We start from the raw sequence: 27182 nt of genomic DNA, 5'->3' as shown, positions 1-27182 counted from the left end.
CTTCCACAGCAGAATGGAGAGTCAAACCTGAGTCTCCCACATTTTATACTGAAACTCTAACTGCTACACTACCCTAGCTTTAAGAGGGACTGCTGCTGACCAGTAGCAAGCAGCCAGGCCTGGGTGAGTCATGCATGCCATGTGCTACCAAGCCACTTACTGGTTAAATTTGGACCTGGCCCCAGTGAGTCCTCCCTCAAAGGCCAAAACAGCCCTGGAAAGGTCCTTGCCCCTCCCCCTGCCTTTTCCTGACAGAAACCAAGCCTGGAATATTGACTTGTTACTTCTTTGTCTAGCAACAGCTCTGAGGGTGTCTAGTTAAAAGCTATAGGAGCTCTTTTAATTGTCTGGGGTGGGGGGTTAAACCTCCAGTGTATTTTTTTTAGATTCCAGATTTTTCTGCAAACCTAGGGCATTTTTCAGGTGTGTAGGAAGATCTGTTTTTGTCTGTCCATGGCTGCAGCCTCCAGATCTAAGTATCTACAGATCAGGGCCACTTGGCTATTAGTCTATAAGATACCCCAAATGTAGGGTACAGACTAATGGCATCTTTTCTGTTCCTTTTCCTCTTGAAAGGGGAACTAGATACGGTTGTCCTCTTTGTCCTCTTATTTGTGATTTATATTTGGAACCTCTGGCTTGTTCTATTAGACAAAATAATAATATACATGACTTTATTCATAACTATTTAGAATTTAAAATTATCCTATATGCAGATGAGCTTTTATTATTTATTTTAGAACTTCAGCCTTCATTCCTGTATTAAGAGTTTGATTAATAATTTTGGTGGTTTTTCTGGTTATTCAATTAATTGGACAAAAGCAGAGTTGATGCCACTAGGAGACAATATCACAGAGTATAATAACTGATGGACAATTTTGATGCTTCCCAGATGTTATTACTTTATCTTAGAATAGTGATTCCAATAATATTAAGTACCTAATTATGTTGAATTTTAATGTTGATTGCTGATATATCATTGGCTTTGTACCGATGGGCAACTTTAAACCCATCATTGTGGAGTAAAATAAATATACTCAAATTATATGTACCTCTTATTATATATGTTTTGCATGCAGTCCCTTTCCATATACCTTGTAGCTACATTCATAAAATCAATACTTTCAGAAATTTATGTGGGGTTCATCACTGACTCAGATTTCTTTAAAGAGGATGCAACTTTCAATTAATAGAGGAGGACTTGGTTTTCCTGAACTTTATTTTTATCATCAGGCATAGTTGTTAACTTCTACAGATTATTGGGATTGCTCCTTTCAATTGGATTATTTATCTTGGGGTCTCTTTGAGGCTTTTTGTTCTGAGCCACATTTTAAATGGAATGTATGAGAATCTATTTATGTTAAAATGGATTCTGTTCCTCCTGCAATTTCTGCAGTTAGAGAAGTATGGTACATAATATCATGACGGGATAAATTTGACCCATTCTCACATGCTAAACTAACATTATGATCCAATCCATATTTAAAAATCAGGAGGAAATTTTTTTGGGGGGGAAAGTGTGGACAGACAAGGGAATTTTTACTTTAAATCAATGGATGGGCTGTGATGATGAGTGTTATGACCTTTACTTTCTTTGAGTAGATATTTCTTTTAATCTTTCCCTTAACACCCTCTGGGTAATTTGCTGCCACCAGGAATATTATATTCCAATATATATTATATATATATATATATATATATATATATATATATATATATATATATATATATATTATATTCCTAAGCGTCAGACTCCTTCGTGGTTCTATGTGGCCCTGAGGATAGGAATGGGATAAAGCAATGACAGCTACTCTGGGATATAACAAAACAAAATAAACTTTTATTTAGTCAAGAAGCATATCGGTTTCATAAACGTAGTTCTCGGTTCTTAAAGTTGCTTCCTATAAACTCATTCACACAGATCTCTTCTAAGGCTTCACACACAGTTAGCCTCTTTCTCTAACTCAATATTCACAGAAATATTAAACCTGCTCAGGCAGCACACAGCTGGCCTCTCTTTCCCTGACTGAATGTCCTTTCACAAACATGCTCAGTTCAGGTTCCACACAGGTTATATTTCTCTCATAAATCCTCCATTATACTCAGGCAGCACACAGCTAGCCTGCTTTCTTCTGACTGAAAGTTTTCTCTCTGCCCTGTCAGTCTCAAACTGCAATCACTCCGCCCACACTCTCAGTCATCAACCAATCATATCACTCACTCATCCCTCTCTCACCCCCACTCTTCACCTAGCTCACACCAAGCATTTAAAGACACGCACACATTTACTTGAAATCCTTACAATGAGTTTTTGTCATTTTCCCAGCCAAGATGTGATTTGTCAGCTTCTGATGAATGGCAGTATTTGCAAATACAACATTTGTTGGTGTTCAAATATTCCCCTTCTGCTTTGAGTGCTTCACAATCTCCCGATTTTGGAAACTCTTATTGAATCAACACAGAAAAGGACACCTATCATATTTGTTTATAAATATTTCATGTAAGTCCAGTTCCAGTTCAGGATTTATTGCATTGGGCCAAAGGCCATTGCAAACAATAAAACAGTAGCAAAAATATAAGCAACAATACAGATAAAATATACAATACAAGCTGAATAAAACATGATAAGAATTACACTATTGTGGTTGCAGCCTATTGACAGCCCTGAGTTATCACGACCTTCTCTCGAATTTTCCCTGCTGCAAGGGCAAAAAGAGCAACCTTGTATGAGGTCTCTGGGTCCACATCTGCTAATATGGCAATGATGTTTTCATGTAAGTCAATAAACATGATATGCAGAGAGTCTTGGAGATGAATGGAATAGTCAGCTAGATCATCCAGTTCTGCCAAAACAATGGAATATGGCTTTGAACCTTTTATCTGTTACTGCGATGGATCAAGCTGAGAATTATTTAGCAAAAAATTATGTTTAGGGTACATTGGACACCACCATGCCATTTTAGTAAAGGATTAAGTACTGTGTCCAATTGTAATTTAGAAGATGGGTCACTTAAGCATATGCTTTGGACATGCTCAATTATCCAGTACTTTTGGGAGAAAGTCATTACTCATATTAATTTTGTATTAGAGTACTTATTTATTTTTGAGGATGTTTGAAACCTAACTGATGGTCAACAGAAATAGAACCTCTATTCCCTTGGAGTCATTAAAAGATACTTCCTGTAACTCATTGGCTTGAGGACCTTATAAATTATCAATCTTTTAATGTATTGCAAATTTACAGCAATTGCATATGGACTTATTTTTAGATATTTCTTCTTCTTTAGATACTACATCTTTTCTCTCTCTCTTTTTTGGCTCTTTTTGTTTTGCATAAATAATTTTTTTTTTAAATTAAAAAGGAAAGCTCCCACTCTCCTGGCTTTCTGCAAACCATGCAAAACTGAATTATTCAAGAGCACTTTCCTACTCAGATACGATGGTTGCAATATAAACTGTCTCAAAGAGACGCATCAGATAGAGAGTGACTAGATTTTACTACTATTACTGTAGCTATGATAAACTGTATACTACTATTGGTGTAAGTATGATCCTACTGGGTAGAGATAGATCCTATGTTGTTTAATATGCTCTTAGCGTTTCTTTAACTTTGTATTGGATTTCTGCTGGTTTTAAATCTTTGCAAATTTGCATGTAGATACCCTATTGCCTGTCTTTGAAATTGATTATACTGACCTACAATGTGTAATCTGCCTCGCGTCGCAGTGAAAAAGGTGGACTATAAATAACGTAAAGAAATAAATAGATTTAAGAAACTGAAAGTTTATTTATTATACCTATAAGGCCTTCATGCAGGGTATCCCATGAGTGTCTGCTACATGAAGAATAATAAAACAGCAGAGCACACTCTTTTAAGCAGAAAATTTGCAACATGTATCAAGTTTGACTGAGGGAAGGAAAGCTGTTTCCAGGCAGAAAACATAAGCATTTCCCTCAAACAGGCAGAAGCAGTTTAAGCTAGTATTTAGTCACTTCTGTACTTCCTCCTCCCTTTATCTTGTGACCTTTTAACCTTTATTTCAAAATGCAGTGTTTTTAAAATGGCCACCACATTAGCAATAATCCTAGAGTTTGCTACACACTCACCTTTGCCACTGAAGGATGACTCTTATTTTTAAGAAGGTTTCCATAGGTGCCACTGTCCTCTCTTACTAGTTGATTTTTTCCACGGCCCACCACTCGTTTTTTTTTTAAATAGCTGTCCACCTTAAAGGATGTGCTAGAGTCTCAACTAAGAGCAATACCCACCATGTAAAACACAATCTTCCTTTGCAACAGAGAACTGTGGGAGGGGCCATGGACTGGTGGTAGAGCATCTGCTTCATATGCAGAAGGTTTCAGGTTCAGTCCTTAACATCTCCAGTTAAAAGGACCAGGTAATTGGTGATATGAAACACCTCAGCCTGAGACGTTGGAGAGCTGCTGTCAGTCGAGTAGATGATACTGACCTTGATATACCAGTGGTCTGACTTGCTGTGAGGTGGCATCATATGTTCACTGTCTTTTAGCCTCAGCTAATGATTTGCAATATGTCTACACTGGAAAGTGGACACAAGGAGATTCATCTCATACATTTAAAAACACTCTGGGTTGGATCCCATCAGAAAAATCTGCACAAGCAAGAGGTGGCGCAATTTCCCATCCATGTTACTCCTGGGATCTCCCATCCCCATGAGCAGCATTTAAAGGAACATTTTGGATTGCTTTGGGAAGGGCCAGGTAAGGAATTTGCACTTCTGTGCACAGAATTTAGATGGTATCCAAACTTGTATATCTGAATGTCACTGGATGTGACAAAGGGGCTCGCAGACTCACTGGCAGGTGAAATTGCAGCTGGGAGGCAAGATAAAGGGAAAAGGCAAGTGACATGCCTGGGTGGAGGGGGTTGCTGGGAGGAGTGCAGGGGAAATGCAAGTAGGATCTGGCTCCTTTCCAGCAGCCCCTTGTGGTCAGCACCACCATTTTTTTGTTGGATGGCATGGTCAACCATGGGTTGCCCCCACATCAAATCCATCAAGTGTTGGACCTCCAAGGCATATGAAGCAAACATTTGGGACCAGTCCAGGACTGATGCTTCTCTGTTTTAGTTACAGGTGCAGTATCGACACCTGGGGCTACCTGTTGGCATGTCAGTGTGCAACATCAAAGACAATGGTTATGGGTGTTGGTGACCTGAGTGCTCACTGCCTGGTTGCCCAGGGCTTTTGCATACCAGTCACCCTTTGGGGAGCCAGGAAAGAATTTTTCCCTATGGGGTCAAATTGGCCACAGCCCCCAGATTTTTCCTCCTCCTGATCACAGGCAGGGGCTGCCTAGGTGGCAACTTGGCTGCAGCCATTGGAGTGCTGGCAGATGGTGTGCCAGCCTCTTGTGGCATTTTTTGGAGGCATTGGGCTGCTTCCCATGGGGTGAGTTGTGCTGACTCCCCTTTTCAGGGTCTCCTTAAGAGATCTGGGAGAAGCTGAAAGGGCTGGCCATACAGGCTTCACTTTGGGTGGCAGGGACCACCCAGGCTTTGCCTGGGCATGACTACATCCCCTGCCATCCCATGGTGCCCAGCAGGCACACTGGGGAGTGTCCATTGGGCAGCAAGGGTGCCATTCAGTGCCATAGATGTGCTGACCTATGCCTTGCCAATGCTCTAATGGCTGTAATCAATAAAGTTGTGGCCTATTTAATCCAAAGTTGGTCTGTTGTGTGATCATTGCCTAGGACACTAGCCTCTCAGTTGCCTATATGGATGCAATGGCCACTTGCTTGGTTTGTCAATGGCTCTTAGCTTTGTGAGAACTCACAGTCAATGTATCTATCTATGCTAAAACATTGTGGGAAGGGCTGGTATCTCATGGATGCTTAACATCCATATGCAATGATATCCATATTCAATGACAGTGTACCTCAATGCCAAAAGCTATGGTTGAAGAGTTGAATGGTCGCACTCCAAGCAAAGTTGAGTACCCTTATATCTTACTGATTTCAATGATTAAAGACTTAAGCAGATGATTAAACTTGCAATATTATGCATGTGCTCTTGTGAATAAGCACAACTGAAGTAGCAGGAATTAAAGCATTATTGCTCAATTCTAAGCATGCTAACTTGCTACTTTACCACTTCCCAACAGTATCATACTCCATGTGAAAACAATCTCCACTCAGGCCTATGCTGATGGGAGGCAGATTAAGAACTCTGAATTCTAGAGCAGAGTGGGGGTGGGGCAGGTTCTTGCCAGACTGTTGGAAGATGACAGTTGGTGCACACAAGTGCTGTTTTGCACAGATGAGAGTCTGGCATGTTCATGTCAGGATATGTCTGGCTGTGGACTATGTTATGGCTGGTTATTCTCAAGGATGTGAGTGGCAAGACCAAGTTCAGGCCAGTAGTCTACCCCCAAATTACGAATCAGACCTTTATCAAGCAGTATGTGGATGCCCACAACAATCTCCGCTCTGAAGTCAACCCAACAGCTTCCAGCATGCGATACATGGTGTGCACTGCATATAGGGATGAAACTAAGAGGCAGCAGAGGGGGTGACATTTTGCTTGAGGTGGGAGGGAACTGCAGTGAAAGAAAGTGGGCCAGTCTAACCCACAAGCCTGTCAACTTGTGTGTTCAATGGACCCTATTTTCAACTACAAGCAGGAGCAGCATGTAGCAATTTCAGGACCTTTGGCAAAAGGCCAGGATGGAACTTCAGATTCATTGCCACCCTCTGCTACCCCACAGCTGAACCCACCCCATCCCTTGCCGGAGCTATCCCAACCTCAAACAAGGGGCAGCCCTCGCCCCATGCAATGTGGGCAAAAGACACTGCTGCCTAAGCTCTGAATGGGGCAAGTGCAAGTGATGGAAGCAGGAGTTTGCTCTTTCTGCCTTGGGGTGGTGGGGGGGGGGCAGCACAGGGCTTGGAGCAGCTGCCCACATTGGCCATTGCCCAGCAAAACCCAGTTCAGTAGTAAAGTGGATAGTGACCAGAGACAGAGCTTTTTCAGTAGTGGCACCTCACCTGAGGTATGCAATTCTCTTTGAGGCTCCCCATCCCAGCACCTTCCCTACTCTATTCTCTACTCACCAGACCAAAATGTTTTTTAAACCTTGGCTTAAGGGGTTGATCTATCACCATCATTTTAATAGTCTGCTTCTAGTCTGAACTATTTTGAGAATCATTTTAAACTACTTTGATCTTGCATTGCATGGACCTAAGAGAGAGTAACTGGTGAATTTCAGCTTTGTCAGTGAAGATAAGAATAACATTCATTCATGTATTCTTGAGAGTAGTCATTGACTTTATTTATATTCTGGCCTATGGTTGTGTATTTTCAAATAGATTTGAAATTATTTTTCATTATTTGTGTGTGTCAGGTTTTCCTCTCTTGTGCGGTAGTTTTGGAGGATTGCCTTTTTCTTTAGCTGTTTCTAATGCTGTTTTTTAATATTGTTAACAACTTCAATGGCATTTTATGTTTTTATTGTGTTTTACTTAGTTGTAAGCCACCTTAAGCAGTTTCTCTGTAGAAGCAGTATAGAAATTTTTCAGAAAAATTATAAAAGGTATTACATGGCTTTTGCTTTGGGCCAGTGTCACTAACTCAATGAACATCAGTTATAGTGGTGGTGGAGAGTGCCCTCAAGTCCTAGTTTTATTTTAAACTTTATTTTTCATTCTTAACAACATGTATAACTAATATAACACATATAACTTTTTCTCAACATCAAGTCTAACATTTACTGTAAGAATTTTATGTGATTTTTGATTTTAGTTTCTTCGAGAACTTTTTGAGAGGTAGAATTCTGTGCTGTACTGTGTTGGATTTTATTTGCTTGGTTAGGGAGACTTTGGCTGGTGAAACCTTTTGTCATCTTGAGTAGTGTTATTTGATAGACTGTATACTCTAATAAATAAGTGACGATATATTTATGTTTCTGGTTGTACCTCATTGGCGGTGATGAATTCAAAGATGAATTCATTTCTCTGTGAAGTTGGTTGGTTTGGGGTTGGTTTAGTGAGGCCATCTGTTACTTTTTCAGCTATGAAATGTTCCCATACTTCATTATACCAGTTTATTAACGTGTTTTTTTGTGATTTCCATTTCACTGCTATTGTTGTTTTGGCAGCTACTAATAAGGTTCTTATAAGGTCCCATCTGATTTGTGGAATTTTAATTTTACCCCAATGATCTAAGAAGATTATTTCAGGTTTCATTGAAATGATATAGCTTGCTATTTGCATTATATGTCTGAGAACGTCTTTCTAGAATTTTTTGAATGAGATTATATTTCCACCAACAGGGGGCATAGGAGCATAATTCTCCACACCCCCTCCAGCATAATGGAGATTTCACTGATGTTATTAGTGCCATTTTCTGAGGTGTGCAGTACCATCAATTCACAATTATTATAAGTTTGTAGTTTGGTGTTAATTACTTTCAATTTTAGTAAGTCTGAGGTCCAAATTAAGTTCCAGTCATCATTTGTTAGGGAAATCTTGCAGTCTCGTTGCCATTTTTCCTGGTAGCTTAGTTTTTTAGGTTTGTTGGTAAGAATTGTAGATTTTGGGAATTAATCCTTTACGTGGGAGTACTGATTTGTCTATTATATTTTCAAAATCAGATTTGGGTTTTCACATTATCTCTGATAATTTTATCTGGTTTGTCTTTGTTTAAGTTGTAAATAGGTGTAACAAGTGATTTTCTGATTGATTTTTGTTTCTATTTCAGTTTTGTCTAAGATCCCTTCTCAGTGGCAATGTGTTTCAGTCTTTCAGTCTTGTTACATTGTGTTGTCTCAGGGCATCTGAGTCCAATACTGGACTGGTGGAACGGTCTATGGGTTAGGGGGTGCAATACTTGCCTTGCCCCAGGCGCTGGCAACCCACGCTATGCCACTGTATAGGGTTGATCTTTTATTTGGCATTAATAAATATCTACCTTGTCCATGAAAGTTGCCTTATATAGGAATCTTACATTTTTGGATATCAAGATTGAGACTCCCCAGGATTTTGCTGAGCCTTTGGCATGATACTGCTTTTGAATCCAATTAACTTTTAGATCAAAGTTATTGGCGGAGCAGATAGGAGTTTCTTGGAGTAGTGTAGTATCAGGTTTCAGTTTGGTAAGGTTAGCTAGTATTCTTTTTTAAAAAATTGGGTTGTTAAGTCCTCAAACATTGAGAGAGATTGTTCATTTTTAAATGCATTCTGAAGTTTTACCTCATAGTAGCTTCTTGACAAAAGAAGTGTTGATTAGGTGCGAGATTAACAATAGTAAGCCATAAATAACAATAGACAACTTTTAAGTAGCGATGCTAAAATGTTCTTGTTGGGTTTGATAAAACTAGACATCTATATATTGGCAATGCGTTTGTCAAATAAAAAAATACAAAGACAATGCTCTATAAATAAATATATATTTTAACTTGGGTTCCCCTTTCCCACTTTGTGTAGCTATATTCTATTTAATGTAATAGTTTGTCCCTCCCACCTCTTTTCTTCCTTTAAATACTCTAACTGTCACACAGGATAATCCTGCGTGAGGGGGAGATTTATTCTGAAACTTATACATTGTTATTTACAATTATCATTGACTTATACGGAATTTTCTTTCTCACTTCTTCAATACCATTCTTATTTCTGTAGGAGATGTTTTGTATGATTGGATAAACTTTTAAAATTTATAATAGGCAATTTAATAAATTTGGAACATATAATTAATATTAAAATAGGCTAATAGTTAAACAAAATAGTTAAACTAACAAATTAAGATACTAAATATTATCAGGCTGAATAAAATGTTGAAAGCAGAATGTTTAAAGTTTCACCTTGTGATGAATTCTAAAAATATGTTATTAAATATGCTGTTCAGAAGTATTACAGTGGTGATGGAGGGGAAAATTTATTTTGAAGCTTATATATTCTGTCATTTATAATTATTGTTTATTTATATAACTAGGTCAAAGAAATTACCAATTTTCTCTTTCCTTCAATATTATTCTTTTTATTATGTTCTCTTTGTATGGCTGGATGAATTCTCTATATGTACAATAGTGTAGATAAAATTTATTAAATTTAATATTAAATTTAGCAAGTACAATTAATATCAAAATAGACTAACAGCTAAGCTAAATAGTTAAACAAATAAGTTAATATATCAAATATCGTGAAGTTGAATATAATTGAATACAAATACATATTGAATACAAAATGTTTAAAGTTTCACCTTTTTCAAATTGTTTTCTAACCCAGTTCAATAAGCTTTAACTGTTGTGGGTGCAATGCCTTCCTCTAAGTGCATGACATTTGCCAACCAATTTGCTAAGAATGAAGGGAGGTCTACTGAGGATGTTGAGTGCTCATCAATATCCCTGAATTTTTAATGAGCTTGCTGAGATAAAATGTCCAGATTAAGTATTTTCTCTTGCAAATGGCTATTTTCCCGTTGAAGCTAATGGGTTTCCTCTTGCACTGTTAATTCTAGCTCCAGGGCACAATCAGCCTTTTGAGAGGCTTTGTTTATTGAAATGTTAATCTCCTTGAGCTGGTCCGCTTGGGGTTTAATTAACAGTGTCATTTTTTCTAAAATGCTATTTTCTGTTGATAGCAGTAATTAGACATGGGCACGATCCAAAAAAAATTTCCGATTAAGCCGTTTGTGGATCTGGGCTGCCGCCGAATGCAGGTCACCGATTCTAACCAATCAAGTCTTGTTTCTGGTCCGGAATCGGGAATCGGGGAGGCCAGCGCCCAGGGCAACCGTAGTCAGGGTCTTGCGCGCGCGCGTGCGCTCCTGAGTCGCCCCCGCCCACGCAGCAAGCCGGCTGTCCCGGTGCGCTGTGGAGCTGGTGGCAGCGCGAGTGGCTCGGAGGCTACCCGCACCGTTCACCTGCCCTGCAAGACAAGGGGCGGCCAGGTTGCCCACGCGCCCCTTGTCCTGGGGAAAGGCGAACGGCGCAGGCAGCCTCCCAGCCTCCCGCGCTGCCTTTTGCCTTTCCCCAGGACAAGGGGTGGCTGGCTTGCCCGCACGCCTCTTGTCCTGGGGAAAGGCAAACGGCGCGTGCGGCCTCCCAGCCACCCGCGCTGCCTTTTGCCTTTCCCCAGGACAAGGGGCAGCCGGCTTGCCCGCGCGCCCCTTGTCCTGGGGAAAGACAAACGGCGCGGTCAGCCTCCCAGCCACCCACCCGCGCTGCCTTTTGCCCTTCCCCAGGACAAGGGGCGGTTGGCTTGCCTGCGTGCCCCTTGTCCTGGGTAAAGGCGAACGGCGCAGGCGGCCTCCCAGCCTCCCGCGCTGCCTTTTGCTTTTCCTTTGTGCCCATGGCTTCAGAACACCCCCTTCCCCCTCCCTCCCCTGGGTTGCTGCTCTGTGGTCGGAAGGAAGCCTGCTAATCAAGGAAAGCTGGGCTTCCATTCGTGTTTCGAGGGCGACAGAAGGAGGGCAAACACAGCTCATTCCCCGCCCTGACTCCGTTGCCCCAGGGATAAATTACTGGTGCCAGAGTGTCTGCAATTCCAAACAGAAACTGACCCATCCGATCAAGTCCCGAACAAGCAAACTCCCAACCGCTGGATCGGTTGCAGTGGACAGAACCGATTAACTGAGTCACGATGGTTCAAATGCCAAAATTGGGGGTGGGGGGGTTTGAAATCATAATTCAGATCGTGTCCATGTCTATCAGTAATCCCCTCCTGACTGATGGGTCGGGAGGGGAAGTCCTCAGTTGAGTTACCGTGTTTCCCTCAGCTGCCATTTTCTTCATGTCACTTTCCTCTTCGCCCCAAGGGTTCTGTCTGTGTTGTAATGGAAAAAAGTCTTGAAGATTTTTTGCTGCTTTTATGTTTGTCTTCCTTTGTTTCAGTTTGTGTTTGCACATTTTTTAGCTGCTTCAAAGGACGTATAGCTCTTGTTTTAAGGGTTTTAGGTACACAGAAGGTCAGAGCATTCTCCTCAGGCATCCATTCTTCTACAAGCCAATGCCCTCAAGTCCTAGTTGACTTATGGCAACACCTGGTGGGGTTTTCATGGCAAAAGACTAACAGAGGTGGTTTGCCATTGCCTGCCTCTGCAGCCCTGGTCTTCATTGGAGGTCTCTCATCCAATTACTAACGAAGGCCGACCCTACTTAGCTTCTGAGATTTGACAAGATCAAGCTCACCTGGGCTATCTAGGTCAGGGCATCAGTTATAGCAAAACTTCGTTTTTTCTTTTCTCATCCTGAAATAAAAGTGGGGGGCTTTTCTGGGGGTGGTATTCCGAAACCTAGGTACCCCGACAAGTCCTTGCTCCTGGTTGTTGCATGGCACCCTTTTGAAGTGGATTCTCCTGGAGCACAGCTTCTAGTGGCGATCCTTACACATGAGTCCACTGATACACAGTCAGGTCGTCATTGAGGTATGTTGTTTCAGAGTCTGCTTAGGTATTTCTAAGTAGAGATGGGCACGATCGGCATTACGATAGAAAAATACCCACGCTAATGGCGTTCACATGATCAGCACCCGGCGGATTGGTGCCGTCCACGGCGACCGATCCAGCGTTGGGGGGGGGGCCTTCATCGGGGCTTGATTGGAGCGATCGGTATCTGATCGGAGATCCAGTCACTCTGGCGCCAGTAATCTATTCCCCTGGCAATGGAGCCAAGGGAATGCCTGAGCTGAGTTTGCCCTCCTTCTGTCACTCTGGAAACCCGAATGGAAGCCCAGCTTGCCTTGATCAGCAGGGCTTCCTTCCAACCACGGAGCAGCAACGCACTCACCAGTTGGGAGAAGACGGCCAGGGGAGGGAGGGAGGGGGAAGGGGGTGTTCTGTAGCCATGGGCACTCCAAACGTTTTTTGCTTTTTAAATAAATGGGGCTTTGTAGGAGGAATGGCTGTTTTTCTGTCTGTCACTCTCTGTTTTTAATCTGCTTTTAAAACACTATTTTGTGGGAAAACCTCATTCACGGCTCTGTGTGTGTGCTTAAAATATGCTTTTGGAAGACTGGCTGCTTGCTTTTAAAATTGGGTGGGGAGGAATGGAGGATTCTGTCCCTGCTTTTTTTAAAAAGCTGGCTGAAACATGTTGACGGGGTGTGTCTCTCTCTCTATTTGGAGAGGCAGAGACGGGTTAAAAACTCCCCCCCCCTCTGTTCTGTGTGTGTGTGTGTGTGTGTGTGAACGTCCCCTCCCTGAGGGGAGGCAGCTCGTCGCCACCTCCCCGTGCCCACCACCCACCTTCCCACATAGCTGGGAAAACAGAGTTGCGCTTACCGTAACTACTGTTCATTGACGTCTTCTGTGCAGACACACATGGGACTGCGCCTGCGCAGGCCTGCCGACCGGATTTTTCTTTCTAGCAAACGTCCACTAGGGGGGGCGCACGTCCGACCCAATGCGCATGCGCGGCCGTTTCCCGCCCGAGCGACATTGGGCGACGTCGCCCCCTTTCCCCTCAGTTTCTCCTTTGCCGCCGAATGCCTTCACATTATCTGGAAGAACACAGCGGGGTAGGAGGGAGGGTTGTGTGTCTGCACAGAAGACGTCAATGAACAGTAGTTATGGTAAGCGCAACTCTGTTTTCACTGTCCGTCTTCTGTGCAGCCCCACATGGGAGACTCACAAGCCACTTACCCAGGAGGCGGGCATGTGTTCTCACCGAAAAAGAGACTGAAGCACAGCATTACCAACAGCAGCCTCTTTCCTTTCCCACACATCTAGTGCGTAATGTTTAGCGAACGTGTCAGAAGACGACCACGTTGCAGCCCTGCAGATGTCTTGCAAGGGCACGCCCCTAAGGAAGGCCGCAGAGGCAGCTTGCGCTCTGGTGGAATGAGCTGTTACTTCCAAAGGGCAAGGTAACGTAGCATGCGAGTAGCAGGCCCTAACAGTTTGAGTGACCCAACGGGAAATTGACTGGGCTGTAGCAGCCTTTCCCTTCCTGGGCCCATAATAGCACAGAAACAGTTGCTTGGCACTCCTAAACTGTGATGTACGTTGGAGGTAAAATAAAATAGCCCTTCTCACATCCAAGGAATGTAAAGCCCTTTCAGAGTTACCAGAAGGGTCAGGAAAAAAGATAGGTAGGACAATGTCCTGCGAGGTGTGAAATTGAGTAGACACCTTGGGCCTAAAACGAAGGTCCGGCTTGAGAACCACCTTATTTTGATGGACCTTCAAAAAGGGAGAATCCCACCTCAGGGCAGCAAGTTCGCTAACCCTGCGGGCAGATGTAATGGCAATCAGGAAGGCCACTTTACAGGACAACCATTTTAAATCACAAGTAGCCAGTGGTTCGAAGGGTGATTTCATAAGTCCTGTCAGTACTACCTGCAGTGACCATTGGGGAACAATTTCCTTGACTTGTGGAAACATATTATACAACCCCTTCAAAAAAGACTTCGACAAACTGTGAGAGAACACTGTCTTCCCATCTATTTTAGGGTGGAAGGCTGAAATGGCAGCCAAATAGACTTTAATAGAGGAATTAGAGAGTCCCCCATCCTTTAGGGACAGGAGGAACTCAAACACAGAAGACAACTGGCAATCCCAAACATTAACTGCGGTGTAAGCAGCCCAGGCCTCAAAACGCTTCCATTTAGCTGCGTATGACCTGCGAGTGGTGTCCCTACGGGCATTCAGCAAAATTTCAGCTACCCTGTCAGACATCCCCTCCGTCCCCGAATGTGCCAAGCAGTGAGGTTGAGTTTGGGTAGGTCGTGATACCAAACCCCTTTGTCGGACAGAAGGTCCGGGTTCAGAGCGAACCGATAATATGACCCCTGCGAAAGCTGCATGACATGTTGGAACCAAGCTTGTCTGGGCCAGAAGGGGGCCACCAGAATTAAATGTGGCCCATCCCTCTGGATTTTGCTGACGACCCGAGACAGCAGTGGGAACGGAGGGAAGGCATAAAACAGGTGCCCTGTCCAGCGTATCTGGAACGCGTCCCCCAGGGAGCGGTGACCTAGCCCTCCCCTGGAGCAGAACCGTGGGGCCTTCCTGTTGGTTTCTGACGCAAAGAGGTCTACGTCTGGAAACCCCCAGTCCAAAAAGATGGAGTTCAGGTAATTGTCTGCTACGGTCCATTCATAGCTGTCGAATCGCATCCGACTCAGTTTGTCTGCGATCACATTGGTGGTGCCGGGAATATGGACCGCCTGAATGAACACGCCTCTGTCCATGGCCCAGTTCCAGATCCGAACGGCCTCGTCGCAGAGGGCCTTGGATGTAGTGCCCCCTTGCTTGTTCAGGTAGAACATCGTGGTGCAATTGTCTGTAAGCACCTGAACCGCCTTCTGCTGCAGTGTGTCTGCGAAAGCGATAAGGGCATAACGGACAGCTCTCAATTCTAGCAGGTTAATGTGATCTTCCCTTTCCTGCTCTGACCAAACCCCATGTGCCCTCAGGGCACCACACTGGGCTCCCCATCCTACCGTGGAGGCATCAGTCGAGATCGTGATCTCGGTCTGGATGGACCCAAAAGCAACACCCCCAAGGAGGTTAGCCTCATCAAGCCACCATCGTAAGGCCCGGATAATCCCCCTGGGGATGGAATACCGTTTATTCTGGGAATCGTGCTCAAAATCATGAACCGATAGGAACCACAGCTGGAGAGGTCGCATGTGCAACCGGGCCATAGGGGTGACAGCCGTAGAAGAGGCCATGAGGCCCAGTAGCCTTTGGATAGCCGTTACGGATTGGAACCTGCACTTAGAAAGAAGGTTCACCATCCTGCCAATCCTTAAAGCACGCTCCCTGGGCAGAAAACCCCTGTTTACGTCACCGTCCAGTTCCATACCGATAAACAGTATCCGTCTGGACGGGGTAAGGTTAGACTTTTGTAAGTTAACCAAAAGTCCCAATCTGGAGCAGGTGAGCATCACGGTATGAATCTGGGCCAGGAGTGCATCAGCAGAGGGTGCTGCAAAGAGCCAATCGTCAAGCTAGGGGTAGATGGTACAACCCCGTTGTCTTAAAGAAGCCACAACCACAGCCATACATTTAGAAAAAACTCGTGGGGCTGTTGAGAGGCCAAAGGGAAGTACCTGGTAATGGTAGGCCCTATTGTTACACAGGAACCTAAGGTATTTCCTATGGTTAGGATGGATGGCAATATGGAAATACGCGTCCTTGAGATCCAGGACCACGAACCACATGTCCTCGGGCATTAACCGGAGGACTGTGTTCAAGGTAAGCATCCTGAACCGCTTGACGAGAACGAATTTATTCAGTTCCCGGAGGTCTAAGATGGGTCGCACACCTCCATCCTTTTTGTCTACCAGGAACATCCTGGAGTAAAAACCTAAGAGGGGGTCCTGAGGGAGTACCTCCTTCACAGCCCCTTTCTCCAATAGCGCTATAACCTCAGCCTGTAAGCTATCAGAAGAGGATTGTAATGAGTGGTCAGGAAGAGACAACACTGGGTAAACATCAAACTGAATTTTATATCCAACTGTAACGATTTTAAGAACCCAACTATCGGACGTAATCTCCGCACATGCAGAGGCAAACTGAGCCAATCTGTTTCCAAACACGACAGACTGTTCGAGCCCTAGTCAGAACTGCTTTGGTTGCGTAGCTGACTCTTTGGTATCGGTGGCATGAGGGCCGCGACGAGGGCGGTAGGTAGGCTTCCGGCGCTGGTAAGAGCTTGGTGGTTGGAATGGCCAGTAGGAACCATAGCGTGGATACGGCTGGTACCGGTGCTGTCGTCCACGATAACCCTGGGCAGGGCGATACTGGCCACGATTCTCGGTGGGTGGTCTGGCCGGGAGAATGCCATAGGATCGGGCTGTAATACGATCCTTGCGCTTCTGCGACAGGTAGTCATCTGTTTTGGTAGAAAACAGGGATTGCCCCTCAAATGGCAGGTTCTCCACCTTATTGCGTGTCTCCACTGGCAACGCAGTTGTGCGGAGCCACGAGTGCCGGCGCAGGACGATGGAAGAAGCCAATGCCCTCGCAGAGGTGTCAACTGTGTCACGGCCCGCATTTATTTGTTGCCGGGAAAGCCTCAGGGCCTCATCGAGGATCACCTTCGCCAATACTCTCTGGTCTGCTGGGAGTTTTTCCAGGAAGGCCGCCATGCGGTTCCAAAGGAATATCTGATACGCCCCCATGATGGCTGAATAGTTGGAGATTTTCAGTGTGAGGGCAGCAGAAGAGTATAGCTTCTTGCCCAAGGAATCCAACTTCCTGCTCTCCTTGTCAATGGGCACCGCATAGGACCCCTGGCGTTGGCGGGTCTGCATTTCCTCCGTAATGAGGGAAGAAGGAGGCGGATGTGCAAAGAGGTATGCACAAACATCATCCCGTGTCTTGTACAGGGCCTCCAGTTTGCGGGACGTCGCGTACACAGAGGCCGGCTTCTCACAAATGTCGTGGATGATCTCCACCAAGCCTTCATTGAATGGGAAGGCAATAGTTGGAGGGTTCCCGGACTGGACATACTGAAGAATTTTGTCCTTTGGTTTAGGATCTACGGCCGATATCTCGATGTCGAGAGAACGGGCCATCCTGACCATCTGCTCAGAGTAGAGTCGGTAGTCCTCAGATGGCGACACACGACCGGTCCCAATGATGACGTCATCTGGAGATGGGTCCGACGGAGGGCTGGGACTCGGGCCCTGGTAGGGTTCAGCAGGATAGTAAGGTGAACCGTGTGTGGGAGAACCATAGTGGGAGAACTCACTTCGAGTGTCACCCCAACACTCCCTGCCAAATGATGGAGAGCTGGCATACAGGGAACCCTCTCTGTCAAATGCAGCCCGCGGCAGGTGGTAACGCCGGTCCACACGGTCCGCATAATCACCCGCATGCCACTGCTGGGCCAAAGGTGGCGCGTCGGGCAGATCACCATCATCATCAGACAAGTGGTGCAGCGGAGGCGACAGGTGCGGCGACGGAGTCAAAGGCCTCTCCCAGAGGACCTCATCTGTTTGGACCGAAGCCGATTGACTGTGCTTCGACTTCTTCTTGGACTTTTTGCCGCCCTTGTCAGCCAGAGCCGGATCCGAGCTTCGGTCCCTGCCAACCGAATCCGATGTCTTCGGATCCAACCGAGCGCCCGTCTTCGGAGCGAGGTCGGTGCGCGTCGACTCAGCAGGCTTCGGAACCGATGGAGTCGGAGCCGATGGCGGATCCGATGGTTTGGGAACCGACCCAGCAGGGATGTTCGGTTCCGATGATGCTCTCGGCACCTTCGGAGCCGGCGTGAAGGTCGGTTCCGACCTCGATGGGGACCTGGAACGGTGATGTTTCCGAGTCGGATCCGACGTTGGTGCCAAGGGCTTGCGACCCGACGCGGAACTCGCAGTCCCCTTCGGATCCGGGGTTAACTGCCGGGCTTGGCGACGATCCGGGGAGCGGGAACGCGAAGCGGACGCGGCCTTCTGGGACCCCTTCCCAGGGGGGGTGTTACCCGTCCCACCAGTCGGTGGCGGTCCCTCCGGGGTAACGGGAGCCCCCGAAACCCGCATCGCCCGTCTCCACAGTAAGGCGTTCAGCCTATTAGCCCTCTCAGCCCTGGCCTTCGGGGTGAACCGTTGGCAGTGCTCACACTTCCTGACGATGTGTCCCTCGCCGAGACACTCGAGGCAAACGGCGTGACCGTCCGTCCTCGTCATCTTAGTGGAGCAGTTGGAGCAGCGCTTGAACAGCGACTTCTCAGACATCTTCGCAGGATCCTCACAGGAAAAAATTTCCTCACAAGCGGACAGCTAGATCTTTACCGGTCGGCGGCAAAGAAGAAACTGAGGGGAAAGGGGGCGACGTCGCCCAATGTCGCTCGGGCGGGAAACGGCCGCGCATGCGCATTGGGTCGGACGTGCGCCCCCTAGTGGACGTTTGCTAGAAAGAAAAATCCGGTCGGCAGGCCTGCGCAGGCGCAGTCCCATGTGGGGCTGCACAGAAGACGGACAGTGAACAGCAGGGCGCCCTTCCGCTTTGGCCTCCCTGATCCCCGATCCACAGATTGGAAATGGGAGATGACCGGTGTGGATCGGTGATTTGGTGTTGGCGCCAGCGCCAATCCCCGATCAGCTTGATCGGTAATTTTTTTTTTATTGTGCCCACCTCTCTTTCTAAGCTCTGTTTCTCAGTACATTTTCAGTAATATATTTCAGCTGATCTTACTCCTAGCTGGACAATAGGATACAGCTGTACATGTCTGAAATATAATTGGAAGAGGTGCTACAAAATGATTATGCTTTTGTTCACACATATCTTCTTTAATAATATGATATATGGAGGATATATGGATATAGTTAAAAATGTGAGAAGATAAATATATAAGCATAGCGTTTTTCACTTTGTTTCACTCTTACTTGTTTTAGAAAATGCCAATTCCTTGTTAAGGAAGACAGTTTTAAAGCACACAATCTACATAAACAGCTTTGAGGCAAGACAGAAATATTTTATTAAATATTGCACTTTCATATTTGAAAAGGTTATACTCTTGGGAGGAGGGAGCTTTCTTCAGGATTACACATTTCAGGGATTGTCCTCTAAGTAACTATGTGCAAGTGCCTGGGTTGCTTCCAGAATAATTACTAGACAGTACCAGAGTTTTAGGAAGAAGTGACTTTAGATGGATAATTGAAGGCAATGGCACCCAAAGCAATAGCATTTTGTACAAACATTGCATCTATGTTTCTATAAGTATTATTTAGAAGCTGAAAAATAGAAATGTTATGATTAAAACATTATATTTTACAGACGTGGGATCTAGCTTTAGCTCGGACAGCTAGAGCATGGGGTCGGAGATGTGTTTTTCTACAAAATCATTTTGGACTCCACAATGAAGGTGGTCATCCTGATCCCAAATTTAACCCTCCTGGAGAAAATCTCTGGATTGCAAATGCTGGAAGAAAACCATTTGATCCTACTGGTTTCATCACGTTATGGTACTCAGAAGTTGCTTTCTACCAATACCACAACAATTCATGTAAAGGCAAATGTAGTCATTATACTCAGGTAACATTTATTCTTCTCCACTCAGTTTTCAAATCTGACAGTAAAGAATCAAGAAATGAGATCCTTCTAGTTACCAAATATATAAAGCAGTTATTATAGTGGGTCTGTGATCCTATTTTTGTCATAAGCTGTCACAATAATAGTGGCTTACTTACTAACAACTGGCCAATTTTTGAAAGGGAAAAAAACCTAACTTCAGTGCCAGATCTAATAGATTTAGATGAATTGCTGCTACATATGCCTCAAAGGATAGTTTATTTTATTATTTATATAGAAAATGTGTAAGCTGCCTGTTATGACCCTTTACTTCTCTTGGGTAGGTTTTGCCTTTAATCTTTCCCTTACACCCTCTGGGTAGATTGCTGCCACCAGGAATATTATATTCCAAGATATTTTATTTAAATTTTCCCTTTGGTAACATGCCTAAGCGTCAGGCTCCTTCGTGGTTCTATGTGGCCCTGAGGATAGGAATGGGATATAGCAATGACAGCTACTCTGGGATATAACAAAACAAAATAAACATTTATTTTGTCAAGAAGTGTGTCGGTTTCATAAAAGTAGTTCTCAGTTCTTAAAGTTACTTCAGTTACTCTCATTCACACAGATCTCTTCTAAGGCTTCACACACAGTTAGCCTCTTTCTCTGACTCAATATTTCTCTCACAGACGTACTTAAAGTTACTCAGGCTGCACACAGCTTGCCTGCTTTCTCTTGACTCAATATTTCTCTCACAGAAATGCTTAAAACTCCTCAGGCAGCCTCTCTTTCTCTAACTCTAATTCACAGAAATATTAAACCTGCTCAGGCAGCACACAGCTGGCCTCTCTTTCCCTGACTGAGTGTCCTTTCACAAATATGCTCAGTTCAGGTTCCACACAGGTTATGTTTCTCTCATAAATACTTCAACATTACTCAGGTAGCATACAGCTAGCCTGCTTTCTTCTGACTCAGTATTTCTCCCACTCTCAGTCTAAACTGCATTCACTCTGCCCACACTCTCAGTCATCAACCAATCATATCCCTCACTCTTCCCTCTCTTTCACCCCCACTCTTCACCTATCTCACACCAAGCATTTAAAGATATATGCACACATTTACTTGAAATCATTACACTGCCTCTCCAAAGACCTACTTGAGGTGGCTTACAACTAAGATAATAAAACTATTAGACATAATCATTTTAAAAGCCATTAAATAAGTCACTAGAAATAAAGATGATGCCATCGAAACAAGCCAGGGCGTAACAGTGTAAAATGTACCCTGAGCAACCTAAAATTATGTATGTTAAATGATCCTTGGACCAGAGACCAGACCTTAAATTGTTTAAAAGATAAGTTAAAAGCCTGGTTAAAAAGGAATGTTTTAGGCAGATGTGTAAAAGAAAAGATTATTTTCAGGTAAGCCTTATGGGGGATGGCATTTGAAAAGGGAGTGCTCTGTCTCTGGTCACCGCCAGCCTCACTGCTGGATGCAGGGAGTAGGACATCAGAAGAGGATCTTAAGTGGCAGGCTGTGCAATACTGATGGAGGCAGTCCTTCAAGTACTCTGGTTCCAAGCCATTTAGGTGTATATAAGAACTAGCACTTTGAACTGTGTGCGGAAACAGATGGGCAACCAGGGCAGATACAATTCCTCTATCCAGTCCCCGACAATAACCTGGCTGCTGTATTTTGGACCAACTGAAGTTTCCAAACCTGTTTCAAAGGCAGCCCCTGTAATAAGCATTACAGTATCTAATCTGGATGTGATCAGAGCATGGATCACTGTGGCCAAATCATGCTTTTAAAGGCAGGGTTGTAGCTATAGAGGAAACCTGAGCCTCAAGTTGTATGTTAGGATCCAGTAGCAACCTCCATCCACAACCTGCACCTTCAGGGAGAATGCAAGCTCCATCTAGGGCAGGCTGACTCTCAGTTCTCAGGCAGCTTTGTCATTGACCAACAGTACCACAGTGTTATCTGGACTATCAGTTTATTGGCCCTCATCCATACCGTTATATTCTCCAGGCACCTGTTCAAGACTTTCACAGACCCACCCTTAGCTGCTAAGGAGATGTAGAGTTGGGTATTGTCCATATATTGGTGGCAATGCACTCTCACACCCTGGATGATCTTTCCCAGTAGTTTCAGGTAGATGTTAAACAACATGTGAGACAAGATGGATTCCTGTGGGACTCAGGAAGATGTGATTATCAGGAAGACGTGATTATCAGCAAAGTCGTGGCTATAGATCATACAGGTTCCAACCATATTGTCAGCAGTATCCATACAGAGCACCTTATTCAGGCCAGACAAAGGCTAGAAGGAAACAATCAGGACACCCTAAATCGTCCCATCAGAACCAACCCAATAAGGATCATATGCAGAACCAGAAGGGCCAGTTCTGACTAGAAATGCAAAAATCTGTGACCTCAATGCTTTTTGAGAACAGATTGTCAAAGTTCCTCCATGCATTCCAGGATATTTCCTCTTATGTTTGGGTTTTGTCTTTTATTAAAACAGGTTATAGGTTGGAATTCCATACCTTGCCTTCAACTTATTTTCCTTTTCGAGCCCCTAATAATACTTTACCTGAATTACAGGAAGAGATCACTACTTTACTAGAGAAAGGGGCACTTCAAAAGGTCTCTGATTCAGACACACCGTGTGGTTTTTTCTCATGCTTCTTCTTGGTAGACAAGAAGGATGGGGGGTGGGATCTATATTGGATTTGAGAGGCTTAAATAGTTATTTGAAAGTCTCAAAGTTCAGGATGGTCATGCTCCCATGGGTTTTAAATATGATTTCTCGTGACGCATGGTTTGCAGTCTTAGACCTCAAGATGCTTACTTTCATATCTCAATATGTACAGAACATAGGAAGTATCTCAAGTTCCTGTTTAATGGCGAGGTGTTCCAGTACTTGGCTCTGCCCTTTGGCTTGGCCACAGCCCCATGAGCTTTTACAAAATGCGTAGGTGTAGTGATCACCCACTTGAGGTCATTAGGTTGCTCCATTTATCCCTATCTGGACAACTGGCTGATTACCACTAGTTCTCCAGGGGAGTTGGAAGACCATATAAGCCTCATTGTGAATACATGTGAATCACTGGGTCTGGTAATAAATAAGAAAAAGAATTGGCACCTAACCACACCATAAAGTTCATAGGGGCATTGCTAGACTCTACAACAAACAGGGCATATTTACCACATGATTGACTACCTTGGTGCAACACTTCCAAGCCAACAGATTCCAATCAGCACAATCCATACAGGTTTTTCTGGGGCTGATGGCTTCTGCCACTGTGGTAGACTCATTTGCACAACTAAAGATATGACCATTACAGCTTTGGTTCATTAGGCGTTTTCAGTCAGGGGTACAATCCCCACATACCAAATTTTCAATACCTAGGAAGGTATTGCGGTCCTTGATATGGTGGCTGGACCGTGATAATTTATCTAAGGGTGTAGCTTTTGGTATTCAGTGTCATGAAATTACCCTCACTACAGATGTCTCCCTAGAGGGATGGCCGGGGGGGGGGGTGTCACTGTGAGAATGTGTCAGTCAATGGGGTTTGGTTGGAATCTGAAAAGAAGAATCATATTAATTTTTTTGAATTATGACGAGCAGCTTTTTATACACTTAACTCTCTCACAGATATACTTTCAAACAAAAGGGTCCAGGTCTTATTTGAAGCACAACCATAGTGTTTTATATAAACAAACAAGGTGGAACTGCTTCAAAGAGGCTCTGCGAAGAAGCCACCCAGTTGTGGGAATGGGCCATTGACCATGGTATTGGACTTTTGGCCTTACATATTGCAGGCATCGACAACACCAAAGCAGACCGTCTCAGCAGACTGGGGAAGTCACATCACGAATGGGTCCTCACGGACAGATATGCACACCAAGTGTTCAGTTAGTGGGGTTTCCCTCAGGTCGACCTTTTTGCCACACAGGTCAATACAAAAGCCCCCAGATTTCGCTCCCAAGGAGGGCGGGGCAAATGCTCCATAGAGGATGCCTTTCAAATGCAGTGGACAGGGGAGTTATTCTACGCGTTCCATCCCCCTGATCCACAAGGTAGTTTGCAAGGTACGAGTGGATCAGACCAATTGCATACTCATAGCCCCTTTTTGGTCACATCAGCAATGGTTCCATACACTAAAATGCCTAGCCAAGGGGTGTTATGTTCATCTGCCGCTAGCACCGGATTTGTTAACATATGGCCGCACACAGCATCACGAGTTGGACAGGCTGCACCTGACAGCGTGGCTTCTGGGGTAGTTTTCAGAAGAGGTGGCAAATATTTTACTCAATACCTGTAGACTGTCCATTAGAAAATCCTATGCAGCTAAATGGAACAGGTTCTCCCTGTGGGCAGAAACCAGACAGATACACCCAGATACATGGCCTTTATCCAATATTTTTGAAAATCTAGTATCTTTACAGGCCTCAGGATTGGCATCTTCATCCATAAAAATTCATTTGGCAGCTATCTCAGCCTTCCACAAGAGCAGTAATGGAAAGACAGCTTTTTCTCACCATTTATCAAAATTGTTTTTAAAAGGCCTGTACAACCTATATCCACCAAGGGCCCCTAGAGTTCCCCAGTGGTCTCTATCTTTAGTATTAGCTAAACTAATGCTGAAGCCATTTGAGCCAATGGCTACTTGCCTTTTATCTCTGCTTTCTGTGAAAGTGGCTTTTCTACTGGCAGTGACATCAGCCAGAAGAGTGGGTGAACTTAGGGCAATTAATATAGACCCTCCTTTCCTTCAAATCTATCCTGACAGGGTAGTGATGCACACGAGTCTGCAATTATTACTGAAAGTAATCTCTAGGTTTCATGTGCCTCAGACCATAATTGCCCTTGTATTCTTTCCCAACCCAGCCACCCCTCAGGAACGCACACTACATGCGTTAGATGTTAGGAGAGCCATTTTATTTTATTTATTTTATTTATTTTTTCAATTTATATACCGTCCATCCCCAAGGGCTCTGGGCGGTGAACAGTTAAAATCAATAAAAACAAGAACTATAATCAATATACAAATAATAAAACATATTAACAAAGTGCAGTGGTGGGGAGAACCCTCCCCCACCCCAAAGGTGGGAGGCCGACATGGCACCGCCCCCTTCAATCACCGAATGCCTGGCGGAACAGCTCTGTCTTACAGGCCCGGCGGAACGATAATATGTCCCGCTGGGCCCGGGTTTCCATTGACAGAGCGTTCCACCAGGCTGGGGCCAGGACTGAAAAGGCCCTGGCCCTGGTTGAAGCGAGGCGGGCTTCCTTAGGGCCGGGGACCACAAGTAAATATTTATTCGCTGATCGAAGCGATCTCCGGGGAATGTACAGGGAGAGGCGGTCCCGAAGATATGCCGGTCCCAACCCGCTCAGGGCTTTAAAGGTAAGAACCAACACTTTGAATCTGATTCGGAATTCAACCGGAAGCCAGTGCAGCTGGCGCAGGACAGGTGTGATGTGTGACTGGTAAGGTATACCAGTCAGGACCCGTGCCGCCGCATTCTGGACCAGTTGTAGTTTCCGGATCAGGCCCAGGGGTAGCCCAGCGTAGAGTGAGTTACAGTAATCTAGCCTGGAGGTGACCGTTGCATGGATCACTGCAGCCAGGTCCTGGGGCGTCAGGTAGGGGGCAAGTTGCCTGATCTGACGAAGATGGAAAAATGCAGACTTGGCAACTGCCGTGACCTGGGCCTCCATCGATAGGGAGGCATCCAGGAGCACACCCAGACTCTTTACCACTGGCAAAGTTGCCAGTGGTGTCCCATCCAGGGCAGGGAGCTGGATCCCAACATCTGGCAGCCCCCGTCCCAGCTGCAGGACCTCCGTCTTCACTGGGTTCAATTTCAGCCTGCTCTGTTTCAACCATGCCATCACAGCCTCCAAAGCTCTGGCCAGATTGTCTGGGGCCGTGTCTGGCCGTCCGTCCATCAACAGAAAAAGTTGGGTGTCGTCCGCGTATTGATGACAACCCAGCCCAAACCTCCGCACCAACTGGGTGAGAGGGCGCATATAGATGTTAAATAACATCGGAGAGAGTATCGCCCCTTGGGGAACCCCGCACACCAAAGGGTGACGGGGCGATAGATCTCCCCCGAGCGCCACCCTCTGTCCCCGACCCTGGAGAAAGGAGACCAGCCACTGTAAGGCTGTCCCCCTAATCCCCATGTCGGCAAGGCGGCTGGCCAACAAATCATAGTCAACCATGTCAAACGCTGCTGTGAGATCAAGTAACACAAGCAGCGCTGACCCGCCTCGATCCAGATGCCTGCGAAGGTCGTCTGTGAGGGCAACCAAGGCTGTCTCCGTCCCATGGCCAGGACGGAAGCCAGACTGGAATGGGTCCAGGACTAGAGCATCATTCAGGAATTCCTGCAGTTGTACCGCCACCGCCCGCTCAATCACCTTGCCCAGGAATGGGAGGTTCGACACTGGGCAGTAACTGGACGGGTTGGTGGGGTCCAAAGATGTATAAGGATAGGACTCATTCCTCTCGTAAGGATTCAACATTTTTTGTTTGCCATTCAGGCCCAAATAAGGGCAAAGCTGCATCCTCACAATCTCAAGATGGGTGGTGTTAGCAATTAGGCTCTACTATAGGGCAGCCAATGTTCCTTGCCCCTTTGTTCTCAGAACCCACTCAACAAGGGCACAAGCAGCCTCAGCAGCAATCCTTCGAGGGGTCACGGTTACAGACATCTGTTGTACAGCTACATGGTCAATCGGAGAAGACGTTCGTGAAGCACTATGCGGTGGACATTAACTCCTGGAAGGAAGCAGCAGTAGGACAGGCAGTCCTGCAGTATCTCTTTGCCTGAGAGTTCACCGTGCCACCGAGTGAGTAGCTTGCTAGTCTCCCAATGTGGAACTGTACTGAAGACCATTGAAAACAGGGTTACACTTACCTGTAACTGTTGTTCATCTAGGTCTTCATGCAGGCACACATTTCTCCTCCTCCTGCCCTACTGTGAACTCTTTTTTAAAAAAGGGGGGGAAGTAAATAATAAACAAACAAACAAACAAATAAATAAATAAATAAATATGGTTGTTGTGGGTTTTCCGGGTTGTATTGCCATGGTCTTGGCACTGTAGTTCCTGACGTTTCGCCAGCAGCTGTGGCTGGTATCTTCAGAGGTGTAGCACCAAAAGACAGAGATCTCTCAGTGTCACAGTGTGGAAAATGAATGAACAGAGCATGGTTTCCAGTTCTGAAAAACAC

General features: G+C 45.2%; 1 protein-coding gene across 1 annotated transcript in view; it reads left to right on the top strand.

Moving 5' to 3' along the window:
• The first annotated feature begins 6344 nt into the window (after positions 1-6344).
• Positions 6345-27182, top strand: part of LOC129335327 (GLIPR1-like protein 1) — a 31617-nt gene continuing 10779 nt past the window's right edge. The window contains exons 1-2 of the mRNA XM_054987761.1: positions 6345-6506; positions 19700-19957. Coding sequence (XP_054843736.1) covers positions 6345-6506; positions 19700-19957 — 420 coding nt within the window. The remainder of the gene's footprint in view (positions 6507-19699; positions 19958-27182) is intronic.

The sequence above is a fragment of the Eublepharis macularius genome, chromosome 9 (genome assembly GCF_028583425.1).
Source record: "Eublepharis macularius isolate TG4126 chromosome 9, MPM_Emac_v1.0, whole genome shotgun sequence".
NCBI lineage: Eukaryota > Metazoa > Chordata > Lepidosauria > Squamata > Eublepharidae > Eublepharis > Eublepharis macularius.
The sequence above is the reverse complement of the archived record's forward strand: the minus strand, read 5'-3'. Positions and strand labels throughout refer to the sequence as shown.